The sequence below is a fragment of the Nycticebus coucang genome, chromosome 6 (assembly GCF_027406575.1).
Source record: "Nycticebus coucang isolate mNycCou1 chromosome 6, mNycCou1.pri, whole genome shotgun sequence".
NCBI lineage: Eukaryota > Metazoa > Chordata > Mammalia > Primates > Lorisidae > Nycticebus > Nycticebus coucang.
In genome coordinates, this window is record NC_069785.1 from 129,070,925 (window position 1) to 129,091,595 (window position 20,671).

General features: G+C 42.1%; 1 protein-coding gene across 7 annotated transcripts; it reads left to right on the forward strand.

The window, feature by feature from the left end:
* The first annotated feature begins 5,630 nt into the window (after positions 1 to 5,630).
* On the forward strand, positions 5,631 to 19,478 carry TMEM218 (transmembrane protein 218). 7 transcript variants are annotated; one of them, XM_053595809.1, is made up of 7 exons: positions 5,631 to 5,769; positions 7,039 to 7,112; positions 11,237 to 11,312; positions 11,813 to 11,885; positions 12,237 to 12,451; positions 13,309 to 13,411; positions 17,175 to 19,478. In XM_053595809.1, the coding sequence occupies exons 5-7, from the start codon at positions 12,342 to 12,344 to the stop codon at positions 17,307 to 17,309; spliced, it is 348 nt and encodes a 115-aa protein (XP_053451784.1). In that variant the 5' UTR covers positions 5,631 to 5,769; positions 7,039 to 7,112; positions 11,237 to 11,312; positions 11,813 to 11,885; positions 12,237 to 12,341; the 3' UTR covers positions 17,310 to 19,478. The 7 variants fall into 7 exon arrangements, with proteins under 7 accessions (XP_053451784.1, XP_053451783.1, XP_053451782.1 ...); XM_053595808.1 differs by lacking the exon at positions 11,813 to 11,885 and adding an exon at positions 11,504 to 11,628 and having other exon boundaries at positions 11,240 to 11,312; XM_053595807.1 differs by having other exon boundaries at positions 11,240 to 11,312.
* Positions 19,479 to 20,671: the final 1,193 nt, after the last annotated feature.

The window sequence follows — 20,671 nt, forward strand, 5'->3', positions numbered from 1 at the left end:
TCCCTTGCTGACTCCCTGTATCCTCAAAGGGATGATTATAGGCAGATCCCACCAGCCAGAGATGCCTGGAGTCTTATCTCCCCAGACTCACCATGCCCAGTTGCAGGGAAACTGTTACTCAGCCGCCATCTTGCTCCACCTCCAGCTGCCCTTCATCACTTTTTATTCCTTCACTTCACTCTACTTCCTCATAGCACTTAAAACCAACCGATAAATATTTATGTGTTGACTAACTGACTCCTCCCGCTAGAATTTAAGTTCTAGAAGAGCAATGACTTATTCTGTTTGTTCCTTATGAATAGAACAGTGCAAATATGGGCGGCGCCTGTGGCTCAGTCGGTAAGGCACCGGCTCCATATACCGAGGGTGGCGGGTTCAAACCCAGCCTGGGCTGAACTGCAATCAAAAAAATAGCTGGGCGTTGTGGCGGGCACCTGTAGTCCCAGCTACTTGGGAGGCTGAGGCAAGAGAATCGCTTAAGCCCAGGAGCTGGAGGTTGCTGTGAGCTGTGTGACGCCACGGCACTCTACCGAGGGCCATAAAGTGAGACTCTGTCTCTACAAAAAAAAAAAAAGAACAGTGCAAATAAATATTTGTCAAATCAATGGACAAATGATGCATGAAGGGCCCTACGTTAGGTATCCATACTATAATGTACATACTATTACTTCCCTTGTGCCTGGGCTAGAGACCTGGCCTCCTGCCCTCCACCGATGCTGTGGGAAAATAAAGGGCTAGAAGCTGAGCCTATGATTCAAATAAAGCAGCTACTCCCCAAGTTATCAGAACTCCAGCTAATGCTGAACACAGTCAGAGTTCAATTAACTTCCTTCCTTCCTTCCTCACTCTGTTTCCCCGTGGCATGATAGCTCACAGCAACCTCAAACTCCCGGGCTCAAGTGATCCTCTTGCCTCAGCATCCCAAGAAGCTGGAACTACAGGCACCTGCCACAGGGTCTGGATAGTTTTCCTATTTGTAGTAGAGATGGGGTTTTGTTCTACTCCTGAGCTAAAGCAATCTACCTGCCTCAGCCTCCCAGAGTGCTAGGATTATAGGCATGAGCCACCATACCTGGCCTCTTTTCCTATTCTTTAGCTTAAAAGTTGGACATTAGGGCTCAGCACTTGTGGCCAAGTGGCTAAGGCACTGGCCATATACACCTGAACTGGTGGGTTCGAATCCAGCCCAGGCCTGCCAAACAACAATGACGGCTGCAACCAAAAAATAGCCGGGCGTTGTGGTGGGCGCCTGTAGTCCCAGCTACTTGGGAGGTGGAGGCAAGAGAATCACTTAAGCCCAGGAGTTGGAGATTGCTGTGAGCTATGATGCCACGACATTCTACCCAGGGCGACACTAGGGGCTCTGTCTCAAAAAAAAAAAGTGTTAGACCTTAGAACTCCTTTCCAATGTGACAGACCTTCCCAGCTACCCAATAAACCAAGTGAATCTAATCATCTGGGAGCTGAGTCCCTTAAAACATTTAATTTGGCAGTTTATAATGCAGACCAAGCTGCTCCTTGTCTGGTCAGCACAGCCCTTTCAGAGAATAGACAAAATATCTGGCACCTGGTTATTGAGCCACCAGGTTGAATTTTCTCAGAAAACCCTTCTGATTTGTAACAACTGGCAAATAATTTAGAAATCAAAAGCATGTTACTTGTCTCATCCATCCCTAAGCCCCACTGAGGAGAGGATCCTCCCCCTTCTCCAACACCAGAGGGGAGCAAAGGCTTTTCAGAAAACACAACGCAGCACTAACACTGAAGGGGGCTGTCCAGGTTTGCTTTCCACTCCATTGTCTTATTCTGTCAGCTCCCACATCTCCCCACATCTAGGCTTAAGAATTTACAGCGGAAAGGCATTTAAAAAATAAGTGGCAAGATTGGAGCCATCAGCTCCACACAATGGGATCATTTGCATCTTTCTGCGTGGCATCAGTGCCAGCCCTCCTGGCTTGCTCCAACTGAAACAATCCCGTTTGCTATTTTCATAAAATTAGTTCCTCTGCAGTTTCTATTAATCAGAACGTTCTTTGGAAAGAATTATACTGGCTTTTAATCACCATCCGAGTTCAACTGTTCTGTGAATCTGAAGAATTCTTATCAACTCTATGAATGGCACATAAAGTAAGACTTGGGTGGGCTGATGGAAGTGGGAAGGGAGTTCTCTCTTCAGATTAGCTGTGTTCTGATGGTTCTGGGAATCTAGATCTTTCTCCCCCAAACACATCTTTTACATCTATCATCCCAAATCTTCGTGAAAGATTTTACAAATTTTATGAAAGCTATGGTTACACCCTCAGAAAAGCCCAACTTTGCTCATACACACTACATCTTACAATTTCAATAAGGGAGTGGACACTCCGTCTGCTCTCCATAGCCCACCGATGGACTCCAGAGTAAAAACTGGGCAGCTACTACTTTTCTAATCATCCTTACCTCCCTTATGAACCTTAGCCTGGACTAGAAACTCAGTCATCTCCCAGTTCTTTGTTGAAGGCAAAAAAAGAGGTTTTTTTTCTTTGAGACAGAATCTTAAGCTGTCACCCTGGGTAGAGTGCTGTGGCGTCACAGCTCACAGCAACCTCAAACTCATGGGCTCAAGCGATTCTCTTGCCTCAGCCTCCCAAGTAGCTAGGACTACAGGAGCCCACCACAATGCCTGGCTATTTTTTGTTGCAGTTGTCATTGTTGTTCTAGCTGGCCCGGGGCCGGGTTCGAACTTGCCACCATCGGTTTACATGACCAGCGCCCTACCCACTGAGCTACTGGCACCACCCAGAAAGAGATATTTTTAAAGAGAGAAAAAGAGCATAAGAATGAGAATGTTTTTCATGATGGCTATGCACTTCTAATATTTTGTTTTATTTTTATGTAGAGACAAAGTCTCACTATGTTGCCCAAGGTGGTCTCAAACTATCCTTCCACCTTGGTCTCCCAAAGCACTGGGAGATAGCTGTGGGCCACCATACCTACTGATATACTTTGTGAGAAGTAAGAAAAATGGAAAACAGAAGGCAACTCAAAATAGCTGAAAAAAATAATGGAAGTCCAAATACTCATAAATTGATGCATATTGCAATGTATTTGTGTGAATGAGACATAAGATCAAAATTTGGAAATTTTTTGATGAATTCTTCTTACCTGCAGCCTACATAAAACCTATCCCACCCTCAGTAACATAAGCTCTCCCAGAGGAAAAGAGTGTGGATGAAGAAAGGCTTGGACCAAGGGCTTCTAGAACTACCCCTGCCCATTGACTATGTGATTCTAGGCAAGAGGCAGTTTATCCCTTCTGATGTGAGATTTTTAAATTAACACTGCGTGATTTCCAAAGTCTGTTTCCATTCCAATAATAAATTAGACCTCATTCATTAAAGACCTCTAAGGTAGTAGGAATAAAAACTTTTTCTTAGAAGACTCAATAGTAAATCTTTCAGGATGTGGGCCACATAGTCTCTGTGGTGACTACTCAACTCTGCTGTTATACAGTGAAAGGAGCCAGAGACAATATAAAAATAAATGAACATGCCTGTGTTCCAGTAAAACTTTACTTACAGACACTAATATTTGAATTTCATATAATTTTCATATGTAACAAAGCATTTTTTTCTTTTGGGTTTTTCCAACTATTTACAAATGCAAAAAATATTCTTAGCTTGTAAGTGGTATAAGCTGAAATTAGGACAAGGGAACACAGTTTGCTGACCTCTGCTTTATAATGTCAAATAATGTTGTGACATGAAAAATCAGGGTGGTAATTCTGGGTAGTCTTGGAAGGCCAGTAATCAGAAAAATAATGCCCCTTCCTAGTTAAGGGCTAAGGTGAAGGGGAGGGTGCTCGGAAGGAAGGTCCATTCTGAAGAGAGAGTAAATCTAATATTATTCTATCCATTCAGGAAGACATAAAATTTTGGAGGGCTTCCTCATTTGTGCATAGTCTTAATTTATAATTTAACTAAAGCCAGTTTGATCATTAGAAGTGTAAGGAGGCTAACTTTTCCAATCTCAAACTTTTGACCACTTTCCCCCAGAATATTAAGGGCTCAGAACCAGTTCTGAGCAATTGGTCTACACATTATTTTCCATTATTTGTCTCTACATTATTCTTCAGATAGTCGGTGCACGTTCTCGTCTCAGCCTCTTTGTTCAAATTATTTTCTCTCCCTTTATTCCCTTCCATCTCTCTTTTCCTGTTTCTACCCAGCATTAGTTCTAGCTCTATCAAGAAGACGTCCACATTAACTTCAGCCAAAATAAGATATCCGGTAAATACAAGTAAAGAAGTGCTCTGATAACTACAAAATGCCTCCGCAAATATTATTTTTGGAGTAATTAACTACAAGTTAAGTTTGCTTGTTGTTATAACTTGCTGTAAAATGTGACCTAACCAGCACAAAACCACAGGCTGGTAAGGCAGGAGTCACGTTGCATCTCTTGTCTACTCGCACAGTCCCTGACAGTGCACACCTACAGTTAACACTCAATTCCAGTGAAATTTATTAAATCAAAACAATGGCTTTATGACCACTTAGCTCCTCACTGGGCCAAGTAAGGTTAAGTTGCTAAATACATAAGAAAGAGTAGATTCATTTACGTGACTGCAAATGAAGCCTTGAAAGTAGAATAAATTTGAGATGTACAGTCAGTAAAATTCAATCATCTTCTTCTATTTGGTCCACAAATCATATATCATACATGATTCAGGAGCTGAATTCCCTAAATCAGGATTAAACAGCTTGCTTCGTGTTTCCAAATTTTAAGATCAAAGGTTCAAATACTGCAGCTCTCGAATTTGGCACTGCTTTCTGCACTCCCTTTGTAAGTCAGGAGTGGAGCATGCAGCCTCTGTCCTATTCCTTTAGTTGTCCTGATTGATGGGTCTTTTGGTCTGTCAGGCCATAGCCTGGGATCAAAGTCATGGTAAGTTTCAGGTGGCAGTTGGGTAGGAGCAGTCGGCTAAAAGTGCGGACCAGCTCCTGTGCAGCAGCCTGGAGAAGCGGCTGCAGAGGACTGACATGATTGATTCTGGGCCTCTGTTTCCCATAAGTAGAATAATCCTTGCCTGTCTGCTTTGTAAGGATAGCGGAAGAATAATGCTAAATAAAATAAGGGGAGATAAAGATAAATAAAAACTGACTCGTTAAAACTGGTGCCTCAGATTCGGTTCCTTCCAGAAGGACCTTTAATGACTGAGCCTGAGCTGACTTGTCCCCCAAATCCTGCGTCTCACCTAGTGGGTCGGGGAGTCAGATGTTCGTTAGACCCAGAAACTAGCATTAATATCTGGACTGAGATACAGCTCACCAGCCTTTGAGATGAGGCTGCCAGACTGTGCAATCTCCATGGCGACAGCAAAGGAGACCTGAGAGAAGCCGGTCTCTTCCGCTCAACAACCCGCCCCCAGGCGAGACTGGCCAATGGTTCAGTGAGTTACCGAGAAGGATGGTGTGATTGACAGCAGGGTGGGACAGGGGGCGGGGAGATGGGGGCCTCCTGGAAGCCAATCTTTGGGACCGACGGGAACGACCAATCGGGGGCCGCTACGGAGGGCGACGTGCACGCCCACCACGTTCGGCGCTGCTCGGAGGCGCGGCAGGCGTAAGCTAATGAGGGGGAGGGTGGGCGTTGAAAGAGTGGTGCTGATTAGCGAATCCAAAATCACTTAAATGAAAGCCCACTTGTGATTCGCCCTAAGTAGACCAAAGCCCCGGTGGGCTGAACAGGCTGGACAGAGGTATGAGGAGGGAGCAGAGGCTTGGGCGCCAGGTGAGGGGGGCAGAGGTTAGGGAATCGGGCGGCTGCGGACAGGGGAGAAGGTGTGGGCTCGGATGGAGGTGGCTGGAAGAAGGAGGCGTGGGCGGATGGCGGTGCACGGACCTCACAGACCACCCTGACCGCCCACCTCGACTCTGGGCCTGGCGGCTAATAAATAACTACTAGGGGCAGAGCAGGGAGGGCTGTTTTTCGTTTCATGCTCTCGAGAAAGTAAAATGTCAGTGCCTGATTCAAATACCTTATGACCAAGACCTTAATCCCTTTCCAACCACTGGAGTGAACATTCTGAAGATACAAGACGCAGGGGTAGTGGTTTCCTGTCGCCAGTTGAAGTCAGCCATAGGCTGGGGAGAGAAGCTAGGAACTGCCCGGTGTTCCCGGGCTGCGGCACTGGGAGCCGCTGGGGGATGCCCTAGACCCAGCCGCGGCAGCTCTTGCAAATCACAGCACTGTATTTTTAATCCCATAGGTTACACGTGCAGGGGTCAATCACTTAAATGTATTTCCCTTTATCAGTTTTTTCTGTGAGAGCTGGGAAGGGATGTGTAGAACCAACTGTACCCTTAACATCAAAAATGTTTTGTATGAACTTTCCAAAGGAAGACCTTACGCTCAGCGTTGAGCACAGAGGGAAAAGAATTGGCCCTGTAATTGCTTTTGTTGTCATCAACTAAACAGTGTTAAAGTTTATTTTTTCTAACTCCAGTCTACCTGCTTTAAATGCCACAGATATTAAGTAAATAGACTTAATTATCGAAATCAAGTTGGCTAAAGCCATCAAATCTCAAAGAAGGTTTGCAGAAAGTGTAAACAGTAAAAAAGGACTGCTGTTTTTATTTTTTATATTTAACTCAATAACTTAGCTATTCCAGTATGGGAAATAATCACAAGTATTATTCTTACATTGAAGGAACAAGGTAAGATGACTACACCCAACCCTTTCTTTCCATACTCAGTAAGAAAATATATAGATTGTTTATATAAAGCAATGGACCCCATTCTTAGAAGAGCTTGGGGGATATTTATCTCATTACTTTAAAGCAGTTACCATGTGTGGAACCCAGTGTCTAATGAGGGCAATGTTTCTAGTACCAGCTTCAACTACCAGTTGCTCTGTATTCTGGGTATTAGAGCTAATATGTTGTTTGTGTAATATCCAAAATGGAACATACTAGTTTTTTCTGACCATCAGCTTGGTCAGCCAAGCTAGAAACCTGATTCATTTCCAGCATCTACCTTGATCCCTCTTGATTTCTACAGCTAAGACTGGAATTCAGACCCTCGTCACTTACCCGAAGAATTGGAGTAGTCTCCTAATTGGTCACCCGTCTCAGGTCTGTAATCCCAATTCACATGTATCCTGCCACCTGTTACCTTTTTAAAAATTAAGAATTTTCACAAAAATTTAAAAAATAGAAAAAAATTACAGTGGACAGTATAACAAAAACCTATGTTTCGCCAACCAGATTAATAAATATTATCATTTTGCCAAATTTGCTTAAGTTTTTTTTTATTTTAAAGAAATAAAACATTACAGATTGTGTTCAGATCCCTTTTGCTTCAGTTTCCAGCTCCATTTCCCTTCCTCCCTAGAAGCACTCTCCTGAAATTGATGTGCATCATTCACGCCCATGTGTTTATGTTTTCAATGTATATATGTGTGTCATAACAATAAGTATTATTATTTAGGATTTTTTTAAATTTTAATACAGGTTGTATACTGTAGGTTTTATTTTGCACTTAGCTTTTGTCACTCAACATTGTTTTTGAGTATATTCACATCAGTACTTACAGATCAAGTTCATTGTAAGGGTTCATTATGAGTATATAATAGTGAATCCATCTCCTTATTGATGGACTTTTAGGACTTTTTCTGATATTTTGCTCTCATGAACAAAGCTGCAGAGAACATCCTTGCACGTATCTCTTTATGCAAGAGTTTTTTAGAACAGTGGTTCTCCAAGAAGGTAATAACTGCCCTTTGGGGGTGTTTTGGAATTTGTAAGGGTTTATTTGGTTACTGCGGTGATTGGAGGCTCTACTGGTGCTTACAGAGCAGGGCTGGGGCTGCCAGATATTCTGCAATGCATGGGACAGTCCTCACAATGAATTGTCCTGTATCCTGTACAACTTCTGAGTGTCCCACAAGATATGTATTTATAATTATCTGGGCCTAGAGCCTAACTTGATTTTTTGTATAAATATGATTTATTTCTTTGGCATCGTTTAATATAGTAAAAATTTTCAGGAATGCCACTCTAATGTAAATTAAAGGAAAATTATACTTATTTGTGGTTTGGAACTTTAACAAGAGCGGTTCATCACTGTAGAAAATCACATAAGTGAAGGCAGCACAGCTCGTGGTATTTGAGCTGCCAGTACAACACACCTGCATAGTCTGCGTTTTAGCTTTTGCATTCACGGTGATTCTAAGTTTAGGTGCAAGCATCTGACTACTGTACTTCATTATGTATTCTAGTGTAGTCAGCCTGAACATTTGTATATTTAAACATATGCTATTTCATTATGAATTACTTTCCATTTAAAATCGGTTTCAGTATATGATATAGAGATCTAGTGTTATTTTGCTCACAGGATAATCATTTGTCCCCAATAGCATCTATGAAATCCTTTACCCACCGAATCATAAAGTCAACTGTGCCTCGTGGGATGTGTTCTAACAAATGCATAGATCTGTTTCTAGGTTCTCAATTTTATACCACTGGGCCATGTGTCTTTGTGCCATTATCACACTGTTTTAATTACTTTGGTTTTTTAATGTGTCTTGCGGCAGTTGGTAAGAAGGAAGGCAAGTTGCCATCCTAGCTCTCAAAATTGTTTTGGCTATTCTTGGGTTTTTGCTCTTCCATATGAATTTAGGATCAGTTTTCAAGTTCCACAAAAAAATTTTTTTTGGACTTTGGTTATAATTGTGTTGAATTTATAGATTAAGGAAAATGAAACCTTTTTAATTGAATCATCTCATCCTGGAACACGGGTTATCTCTCTATTCAGGCCTGTTTTATTTCTCTCGCCAGATTTTTTTTTTAAGTCTTTGAATAAAGTTTTATGATTTTTAGCTATAAAAATCTCACATATCTTTTGTTATATTTATTCATACTTACATACATATACACATCTTTTTGTTATGAAAGTTTCAAATATATTCAAAAGTAAAGAAAATAGGATAGCAAACATTTCCACACTCCTTACCCAGCTTCAACAACTCCCTCGGTCTTGTTTCATACTAGTCTCTTTCACTTCTCTCCCAGATAACGCCAAGTTCCTAGACGCTATCTTCTATTATTTGTCATGTGTTACGTGTGTGTGTATATATATGTATGGATATCATAAAGAATCTTACTATCATATTTTTAAAAATCCTTTTTCACTTAAATGGTAATTCCCTAATATCATCACATGTCCAAATACTGTTTAGAGTTCCCCGATTTTGTCATAAAAGGTTTTGACAATTACTTTATTCGAATCAGGACCCAAACAAGGTCCACATACTATATTTAGTTGTTCCGTCTCTTAATATTTTCTCTTTCAAGTAATGAAAGAGAGACCCTTGTTGGTGAAGGGTAACATCAATATAGAAAAGTGTACAGATCCTACATGTGTAGCTTGATACAATATAACAAAACGAACAAAGCCAGGTAACCAGCACCCAGATGAAAGAATTTTATCAGCACCCCAGAACCCCCTACATGTCCCCTCCAGTCACTGTGTACCACAAGGTAACTATACTTCTGACTTCTGGCCCCCAAAATTAGTTTGACCTGTTTTTGAAAATTATATATAAATGAAATCATACAGTATGAACTCTTTTGCCTCTAGGTTTTTTTGTTGTTTTTTTTTTTAGTATTTGTGAAATTCACCCACATTGTTTACACTATCCCCTTGTATGAGTGAATAGGTTATATATAGAATACCATACTTTATCCTATTGGTGGATATTTGGCTTGTTTTGAGTTTTTAGCTATTTCACATAGGGGCTGCCGTTAACGTCTTATAAATATCTCTTGGTGAATTTGTGTGTGCATTTTTGTTGGGAAGACACTTAGGAATAGAAGAGCTGGATGTAGGTCAATGTATATTTAGCTTTATTAGATACTGCTAGTAGTCTCCAGAGTAGTTGTTAATAATTCATACATACTCTGACCAGCAATTTGAGGGTTCTAGTTATTCCACATCTTGGTCAACACTTGGTATTGTCTGTCACTTTCATTGTAGCCATTCTCGTGGGTATATAGAAGTTGCAGTTTTCATTTGTAGTTTTCTGGTGACTAATGAAGATGAGTACCTTTTCATTTGTTTACTAGCATTTAGATATTCTGTTTGTCAAGAGTTTATTTTTATTTTTTATCTGCTTGCTGTATGAGTTTCTGAGAAAAGTATATTAAAATCTCCCACTAAATTTGTGGGTTTGTCTATTTATTGAAGTGCTTCTGTCAATTTGGTCTTACATAGGTTTTGTTATTATTAGGTTCAGCAGTGGTAAATATATGCACATTGTTGTAAAACAGATCTTCAGAATTTCTTTTTTCAGTTATTCATTCTATTTCTGTTATTTGCTGTTTACCTATATATTTTTTGACATGCAAACTTAACAAAACATACAGATAATCATTATCACCTACTCCAAAGCGTTCTTTAGTCTCTATAGGCACCCGCCACAACACCCAGCTATTTTTTTTTCTTTAAAGATGGGGTCTTGCTCTTGCTCAGGCTGCTCTTGAACTCCTGAGCTCAGACAATTCACCTGCCTCAGCCTCCCAGAGTGCTAGGATTATAGGCATGAGCCCTGTGTCTGGCCTGGGGGTTACTTTTGATAGGGCAGTCAGGGAAGACCTCTCTGAAGAGGTGATGTTTAAGCCAAAATCTCATCCAGGGATGGGGAGAGCCAACCCTGCAAATAGTAGCCGGCTTGTTTGGGTTGGAGGCTAGTTTCAGGTAGTGGAAATAGCAAGTACAAAGATCCAGAGACAGGTAAACACTTGACGTGTTAGAGGTAGTGAGGTGATGCCCAGGAGGCTCTACTGAGGGAAACCTGCACCTCAGTCGGTTGGAGAGGCGGGCGGGCACCAGGTCTCCTCTGCGGCCTCCCCTCTTGCTCTATCGTCTTGCCACACTGACTCTTCCCTGGTGTGCCTGTGCAGAGCTCCTCCTTGGAAAGCCCTTCTCACTATTGCAGCTCCCAGTGCACTTTGCTTTTATTACTAATCAGAATGGATAGTTCTTTACATGACAGTGTTCGACAGACCTTAAGCTCAGGAAGTTTGTCTTATTTACCTCCATCATCCCCAGCTTTTTTTTTTTTTTAACATGGCAGTTCACATCATAAATGTTGATTGGATAAAGGTAATTTTTTAAGCAGCTCATGCTTAGAGCCTCCTTTCCAATAACTTTATAACAGAACTTCTCACAGACAATATTTTCATGGTATTTAAACCAGCAGAGTGAAGAAAACCAGCATCCTGAGGAATTTGTTTGCTTAAGACATCTCCGATCCATAAAAGGAGAATCGAGAGGTACTATAGTTTGGTATTTACCCTGTGTTGGTTGAATGCCCTCCCCTGCTAAAAAGATATGTATATAGCTTAACCCCCAGGGTCTATGAACTCTACCTTATTTGGCAGAAGCGTCTTTGCAGATGTAACTGAGGATCTCAAGATCATTCTAGATTATTTGGGTGGATCCTGATTGGAATTATATGTCACAGGAACACTTGAGCCACCAGAAGCTGGAGAACAAGGAAGGATCCTCTTAGAGGCGGTGTGGCCCTGCAGACAGCTTGGCCTTAGACTTCTGGCCTGGAAAACTGAGAAGGAATCCGTTTCTATTGTTGTGAGCCTCTGATTAGGAAACTAATACATACCCATACAGTTGCACTTCACCACCCATTCTGTAACATGAATATAGTATCACTTTCCTCAGAAGCTTATTGCTGTAGTTAAATAAGATATGTTTGCAAAGTACTCAGCACATAGTAAATGTTAAAAAATAGTAATGTCTGTTCTTTTTCTTTAAGGACTGGGAGTTTTCTTTCTTCTGAGTAAAAACTCAGTAGAGTGGGAACTTTCTGTCTTGCAATTGATTGCCTGGTGAGTCAAAGCTCATACCATGGATTTAACCTGAGAGCTGCAACTTTGGCTCCAGAGCTTCCAGGCCCTGGTGCCTTCCAGCAGTCCTTAAGCCTTGGTATCGAGAAAGAGCTCAGCTTTCTACTGTGGGCTGGGGGAAGAGGGCAAACTAGAACTCAGGTACCAAATTTGAAATGACACACTTAGAGGAGAAAGTAACATCTTAGTCCTCGTCAAAAAGAAAGGCCTGGGTTCTAAATTTCTAGTCCCATTAAGGGACTCTGGGAATGCACAGTTCTGGAAATTGATGACCTGTACTGAGTAATTCTCCTCACACACTGATCATCAAAAAATTCCCTGTAATGAGTGCAGGCTTTCTGTATTTGTCTGGATGCCTTCATAAACCGGGGAGCGTGTGCAGAAGGCAGCGGCGGGAGCACCAAGGACACTGGACTGTGAGGCTCCCAGGGCGGCAGGATGGCTGGCACCGTGCTCGGAGTGGGAGCAGGCGTGTTCATCTTAGCCCTGCTCTGGGTGTCGGTGCTGCTGCTCTGTGTGCTGCTATCCAGAGCCTCCAGGATGGCGAGGTAAGGCCTTCTCTCCAGCAGGGAGTCCTAGGTATAAGCAATTAGAGGTGGAATCACTGATGTTCATTAAACATTTAGAATTCAGGGGATTATTTTTGTAATTACTGGCAGTTTGAATGAGTTGCATTTTAACCTCTTATCATAAGCATGAGCTGTGTTATTTATGCTCTGAAGCAGAGGTGGGAGGAGAGGGAAGTGGTATTTTTCAGTTCTCACTGTGAAGGAGATGGGAGGACATAAGAGCTGACAAAAAAGATCTGTTTTCACGCTCTATTGAATTTCTTGGGGTTGTATGCGTGTGTTTCTTAATTGTTTAGATTTATGGTAGATGCTAGGTCTAGTCCCTAAGGCTTTAGACGTGGTCCAGTGAAAATAAAGAAGCATTTGGCAAGTCAGACTAGCTCTTGGTATCAGGCATTGACTTCAGAATAGGGTTAGCCCATAAACTGACCCCCGAAACTCTACAGAGTTATACTCTGGTGAGATAATGTTAGTCTGAAGCAGAGTTACAGAATTTCCTAAAGTATTCTAGTCTAAAAACAAGAAGTGGGCATTTAGGGAGGAGCTGCTTTGGTTTTTCATGATTATGACTTTGTGCAGAAGTAAAAATAAAAACTACAAATTCCCATTGTTTGTTAGGCATTGGGAATTAGCAGGGATCAATGGAAATGTACCCAGCTGACCCCTGCCTAGGAAGAACGGCTGTGGGATGAAGGGGCTGTGGACAGGAGGTCTCTGGACATTGTTAAGGGACTGCAACATAGAATATTGGTCTCAAGGAAGAGCTGGGCCAGGCCTGACTGATTAGAGAAGAAACTGCAAACAGTGCTTCTAATACTCTGTCTTTTCGACCCCAGGTTTTCTGTCATTTTTATAATCCTCGGTGCTCTGATCATCACATCAGTGCTGTTGCTTTTCCCCCGGGCTAGTGAATTCCCAGCCCCAGACGTGGAAGTTAAGGTAAAGCTATTGGTTTCATTTTACCTCCTGAGTTGTAACTGTTGTTTCTCTTGGTCGGTACCCTTGTCTTGCCCTTGTTCCCTGCCATCACGTCACCTGAAATGTGTTAAAATTATTGTAAGTTCGAACAACTGTGGGGAAAGCTCAGAGGGAGTTCTGAGTTCCTTGCCCTGCACTCAGGAAAAGAATCTTACCCTGAATTCCACCTGCACCCGACCAGACAGTTGTTTGCCTGATTCAGTCTCATCTCTAATTGTATCAAGCAGGATGTATCAAGCTTTTCAATGTGTTGAAAAGCTGCCCCATCTGGGGGACGGAGACAGGGTAAATGAGATGGGAATAGGAATAGGCCTGCTCCCGGGATGGAAGTGTCCCTGTGCCTGGTCACCTTGGCTCAGAACCTCAGATCCTGCAGTGACTTCAGGGTGCTGAGCAACATGTTTTGCCAGCTCTGTGTGGTGGAATTTTTCAACTTGTGATGTAGAGAGAATAATTGTCATAGCGAAGAATGGTGAAAAAAGAGGGCGTTTCTGTGGAAAGGCAAAGTTGGTAGGTCTAGGTGAATTCAATCCTATCAGTCTTCTGGGAGCTCCACCCCTGCCAGCACCCCCCTCTTTAAGTCAATTTTTATCTTCTGTCTCAAGCCCCCAGTCACTCTGGTTCATTCCTGATTTGGGGCTCTGGCTTTACTCAGCAGGGCTCATCTCAGACCTCCAGGGTCTTGACAGTGGCACTGACCTCTTCTGTCCCCTTACTCCACACAGCCTTCCCCCCACCCCACTGTTAATTTAATTTTTTAAGTAGTAGTGATAATAGCTAACATTTTTTAAGGGAATGCTGGGTGCCAGGTCCTGTGCTGAGCACAGTTTTTACATTATCTCATTTAAACCTCAGGACAGCCCTGTGTAGTGTAAAGTAGGGATCATTTTATGGGTAAGAGGTTCAGGCAACTTGCCTAAGGTTACATAGATATACCAAGAAGCATGGCAGGGATTCTAGCTGAGGTCTATCTTCAAAATTCATTGTTGGCACTTAACAGAATATCTAGAGAGCTCATGGGTTACTTTTTTTTTCCTTTTTTAGAGACAGAGTTTCACTTTGTTGCCCTCGGTAGAGTGCCATGGTGTCACAGCTCACAGCAACCTCTAGCTCTTGGGCTTAGGTAGTTCTCTTGCTTCAGTCTCCCAAGTAACTGGGACTACAGGTGCCCGCCACAATGCCCAGCTATTTTTTTGTTGCAGTTTGGCCGGGGCTGGGTTCAAACCCACCACCCTTGGTATATGGGGCCAGCGCCTTACTCACTGAGCCACAGGCGCCACCCGAGTTACCCTTTTGACACTAAGCAACAACAATATACAATATTATATAACTTTTGAACTAAAATCGACACAATTCTATCTAGGACTAAACATGGAAAATAGTTTTGAAAACTCCAAGGGAAATAATACTTACCACACAAATTTAAGGAATCCCTTCCATAGATGCCAAGGTTTTCTCCTTTAAATCAGCATTTGGAAACCACTTTGAAGGTGTAAGTATCATATGTCTTATCCAGAGGTAAATTCTTGCCTTTAAAGGGGGGGAGTACTGAAGGTATTGCTGTATTTCTGGATGCTGTATATGTGAATATTGGAAGAAGGGCACAGAGAATACAGTTTTTAAATCAATTCCTCAATTCTCTGTCATACGAGTTTTAGACCCTGGAGAGAAGAACGGGGCTTGAGCAAAATGTATTCGTCAGCATGGCCGGCAGAATTGGGAGTTCTCGCTTTCAGGTTTTGAGAGCCGCCTCTGCAGCAGCCTGGCTCAGTGCTGTATCAATAATACATGGCCTGGGCCTTCTGCACCCAAGGCCTGCTAATTGGCTAATTAAAAAGTGAAACGTGTCAAACAAACAAACATGTAGCCCACGAGAGACATGTTCAGTACAGGATCCAAGGTCAAAGTTATGTTAAAGCTGTTTCATCAAACTGACCTTTGTTGTAAGTTGACTGTTGGGGTAATCTCTGGAGCTGCTGGGGTGTCAGCTGCCTTTTTCTTCTTGGTGTCTTTGGCTCTCAGTGATCATACAGTGCTTGGACTTGATAGGTGCTTTGTGTATCACTGCTGTATTAGTTTTCTATTGCTGCTGTAACAAATTGCTAGAGACGTAGCAGCTCACAAAACATAGATTATGTTAAAGTTCTTAGACGTCTAATGTAAGTCTCCCTGGGCTAAAATCAAAGGGATGGGCAGAGCTGCATTCCTTTCTGGAAGTTTTAGGGGAGAATACATGTCCTTACTTTTTTCCAGCTTCTAGAGGCTGCTTGTATTCCTTGGCTCGCAGCCCTCTTCCATCTTCAGAGCCAGCAATGTAACATCTCACTGACTCTGCTTTCATCCTTTTTTCTCTGAGCCAAAAAAATGGAGGCTTAAAGAAACTGACTCTCTTTTTCTTTTATTTATTTATTATTAAATCATAGCTGTGTACATTAATGCAATCATGGGGCACCATACACTAGTTTTATATACCATTTGACATATTTTCATCACACTAACACAGCCTTCCTGGCATTTTCTTAGTTGTTGTGTTAAGACATTTATATTCTACATTTAGTAAGTTTCACATGTACTCTTGTAAGATGCACTGTAGATGTGGTCCCACCAATCACCCTCCCTCCACCCATCCGACTCTCTTTTTCTGACCTTCTCTTCTGTCTCCTATTCAACTTTTAAGGCCCCTTGTGATTACATTGGACCTACCTGTATTAGATAATCCAGGCTAATCTCTATTTTAAGGTCTGCTGATTAACAACCATAATTCCCTCTGCAACCTTAATTTCCCTTTGTCAAATAATCTAACATATTCACAATTACTGGGTAAGATATGGACATCTTTGGGTCATTATTCTGTCTGCCACAATTGCCTTTCAGGTGTTTTGGATTCTCTCACAGGTACTGAGTTTTCAAAGCTTCTGTGAAATCAATGAGGCAGTCACTGGCTTTGTGGTGCTGCTCCGTTAGGACTATAGATTAAGTAGCTTTTTCCTGTCCACATTTAAGTACCACCATTTGGATCTGGGAGAGAGCTGTTCTGGAGATGGACAGTAGACAAGTGGGTAGAACCATATCAGTTGTTTTTTATCAGCAAAGACCAACAGCTTTAGGGCCGCAAGTGCCAGGCAGCCAACTGGACTATTTGGGCAAGTTACCTTTCCCCTTGGTGTTTTAGTATCTCGGGTAGATGGCTATTTTCCATATCCTTTGGAATGTTAGGATTCAAAATTCTTCTGATGAAAGCTTTAAAGAGCTACCTTTTCATTTTAAAAATGAACCTTCCTAAATTAGCAGTGGGTTGATGATTTGGGAGTTGGGTCTGAGATACATGAGGGCTTATTATACTACTGTATTTTTATTTATGTTTAAAATTCTACATCATAAGTGTTTTAACAACAATAAAAATGAGTCTTTCTAGGAGCACACACAAGTTTCTCATTAATTCTTTCAGATAACAGATTTCAGAACATAAAAAAATTCGTCCAGGTTCAAGGGTTTATGAACCTCCTACATTGAGCCATTTGTTTCCTATTTCTCACTCAGCCTTTCCTTACCTTGGATCTACTGCTCAGAGTTGAGAAAAAGAGTCTTTCTTATCCATATTCAGAGGAGACTCAAAGCAGGATATTACCAGAAGTCACAAATACGAATAGACTCTTGGCCTGTTCATCAACAGAGCCAGGGTGTGAAGTGGTAGTAATTTCATTTTGATGTTTTCTTTCTCCAGATTGTGGATACCTTTTTCATTGGCCGCTATGTCCTGCTGGCTTTCCTCAGTGCTTTCTTCTTTGGAGGCCTCTTCTTGGTTCTCACTCAACATGTCCTGGAGCCCGTCTATGCCAAGCCACTGCGGTTCTACTGAGCGCGGGTGGGGAGAACCAAGACCCTGCTGTCCTCTCCTTGGTTGTGATGGTGGCATTGATGAGCAGAAAGGACAATTTGGAGTCTTGTTTTGACAGTCCTCATGCCTTAAGATCAGAGGAATATCCATTTATCACTAAGATAAATCTCTTGCGCCCTGGCTTCCAGAAATAGGGTTGCAAAATTGTCCCTGTGGGGACAGATTCTCACCAGCTTATGAGGGATGTCGCTACTTGTACCTAAGAATTTCTATCCCTTGAAAGGGCAATAGTAATGATGCTTAGTAGATTTTTAAGTCAATAAGTGGATTTTGGGAAAAGGAGCACTTTGGCTTCTGCTCTCCAATAAAAGAATGTGCTCTATTTTGATAATATGTAAAATTCTTCGTTATGAGGTGGGAATCATTTGGAAAGGAAAGACTGTCAAATTCAAAAGTTTATTTTAATGTGGTAATTGGGAAGACTTAGAGATTGGGTACTGACCACTCTATGCATGTAATTCCACGGAACTCCATAAAGGCAGTGGTGGGTGTCACTTTGCTCTAACATAGTAATAAACAACAGCCAAAGGGCCGACTTGTACTTCAAACTCTTGGCCACAGCTTCTGAATCTACTGTATTGATATTTCAGATTTACTGGGCTGTGTATCTCTGGGGCGTCTGCAGTGATCTGGTGGTCTCCGTGTGCTTTGTTTAATTACCAGGAGAGGTAATTTGGGGTTGTCCTCGCTTTTCCTCTTTGTAACCCTTTCTCCAAAACTAGCAAGGAAGGTATATTCTCAGCATTAGATACAACTTTATATCAGTCTAATCTCCCAAACCAAGTGAAATTTGTCATTAAATGGAGAGGTTTGGTCTGGTTTTATTTTGGAAGTCTGATCCCAACTTCCTAGAGCTATATGGAAAAGGGCCTTCTGGCTTAAAGCTAAGAATCAAGGAAACAGGTTGGAACAAGAACATGGAGTACATGCCATATGCTAATAGCACGCTAATTCCTTTGAGGTTTATTTAATTTTTACGACAGTCTATTATCATCCCCATTTTAAAATAGACAAAAATTGAGACTTAAAGAGATTATCTGACTTGCTCAAGCTTCACATAATAGCCAGTATGCAAAGCCAGGTGTGGCAGACTCCAGGGCCTGTCTCAGACAGGAAAGAAAACACACTAAGCTTGGTGGAACTCTGATTGAGAGCCTGAGGAAGATTAAAGCCACTGTTCCTTTGCTGCTGTTCCTGGATCCTGTTGTCAGGGTAAAGGTACCCAGTCCTGCCACCCCAGGCGCCACTAAGCTCTAAATTACAAAAGGAGAGAACATGTGACCAGTGAGTCACGGGCTAGCGAGAGCCGGTATAGTTATCCCCACACTTGAACGGTCTCCTTTATCTTACTTACTCAGTTTGGGAAAGCTTTGCAGATAAGGCTTTATACAGAATGTTTCAAAAGAAACAGTTTCTTAATCTGGCCTAAGGCATACAGGTCAAGAAAAGAAGAAACATCTCCCAAGCAGGTTGAAGGAGAGAAAGGAGAATACGGAAATATTGGGGGGAGTTGAGTAAGCTGGGGGTTTCACGCTATCGCGTATCTGGCACAGAAGCTCCCAGGTGCCTGTGAGTCTCTGGTCAGAGATGTTGAGTCAGCCCCAGTGAAGGTCTGACTCCTAGTAAACAAGGCTGCCAATTGTCATCTTCTTCTAAGAGACTTGCTGGGAAAACAACCTTGAGAAAACTATTACAGGTTCCTGACCATGACTCCATCGTTTTTCCCCACAAAAGAGGTACCCAACTATTATAACAATGGATAATAGCTATGAGGTTTGGAGGACTATTCAGATGGAGAAAAATGTGTTATGGTTAGAGATAATGTTCTTTCTTGAATATCACTGCTACCTAATAGTTTTCTTTGCCAGATGTACATGGTAGGCTTGTGTGTTAAACAGAAAATATGCTTTGTGCCTACCTTCCGTAGATCCCTAGTCTATAGTTACCAGCTGTGTTAAATGAATGATAGATTACTTTCTGTCTGCATACTCAAAACAGTCATGTCCAATCCCTTGGGGAAAAACCCATGGGGTCAGAATAAGAAGTAGAAAGCAGGCGGTGCCCATAGCTCAGTGGGTAGGGCAACAGCCACATACATGGAGGCTGGTGGGTTTGAACCCAGCCCAGGCCAGCTAAACAACAATGACAACTGCAACGACAACAACAAAAAATTGCTAGGCATTGTGGCTGACACCTGTAGTCCCAGCTACTTGGGAGGCTGAGGCAAGAGAATCACTTGAGCCCAAGAGTTTGAGGTTGCTGTGAGCTGTGATGCCACAGCACTTAACCAAGGGCACCAAAGTGAGACTCTATGTCAAAAAAAAAAAAAAAAAAAAAAAAAAGAAGTGGAAGACTGAAAGAGCACACAGTGAATCTGACTGGGAGTTCAGCACGAGGCACTCCGTAGTCAGTTTCTGATGTGGCACCCCTTCTGCTCATGGCCTTCCTAGAGACGGGGCTCAGAGGCGATCCCTTAAATATAAGCAGAACTCATCTTAGGGTTCCAGCCAGTCTTTGACCTGTGGCCTTAGAACAGGTTCCCTCCTATCCCGTTTCCTACCCAGTAGCAGAGACCAGTGTGATCCCTGCTGCTTAGAAGGTGGAGAGGGAGAGTAAATCCAGGCTTCTCTGTACACAAACAGGTACCTCATAGCCTCTTAAATCTGCAGCCTGACAAAAGCTAGACTAGCAGGACACCACCCTACCTCCACAACAGAGATCACATTGGGTAATTTTTATAAGTTCTATAAGTTTTTCAATTATAAAAATGGAAGTAATGCTAACACACTCTGTTGGTGCCCAGTAGCATAAATTTAATATAAAACTGTATCCAAACTATCATGCCAATGTCCAGACACTAGGGAATGTGTAGCCATTGATTCCTGCAGCTGACATACATCCTATCCATTTATTGTGTGCTCTTGGGCATAAAGCCCTGGTCCTGGTGGACTAAGCTGATCGAAGACATCTTGGTCATCTCCCTGGCTCCATCCCTAAAGGCAGGCAATCCAAATTATTTTTAAATATCTTTATCTAATGCAATCCATTTCTATTCCTTAACACAAACTTTTCTGTCAACTCTATTTCATCATTATTGCAGTTAAAGTGTTTCTGTTTTATTTTGGGTTTTGTTCAATGAGTAAAGAAACCTGTTACCATTATTTTACAGAAGAGAAATAGGCAGGGGAGAAGGGATTTGAAAAGTTTCACAGCTAGTTTGTAGTGGGGCTCAAACTTGATGTCAGGATTCCTGACAGCTCTTCCCAGATAGTTTAAAGTTCGCTTTTGACTTTCAAACAATTCTTTGTTTTTTACAATGGTGA

Coding starts and splice junctions, on each gene's coding strand:
- TMEM218 (XM_053595809.1), top strand. CDS start 12,342: ATGGCTGGCACCGTGCTCGGAGTGGGAGCAGGCGTGTTCATCTTAGCC. Junction 12,452..13,308: donor AGAGCCTCCAGGATGGCGAG/GTAAGGCCTTCT, acceptor TTTCGACCCCAG/GTTTTCTGTCATTTTTATAA. Junction 13,412..17,174: donor CCCCAGACGTGGAAGTTAAG/GTAAAGCTATTG, acceptor TTCTTTCTCCAG/ATTGTGGATACCTTTTTCAT.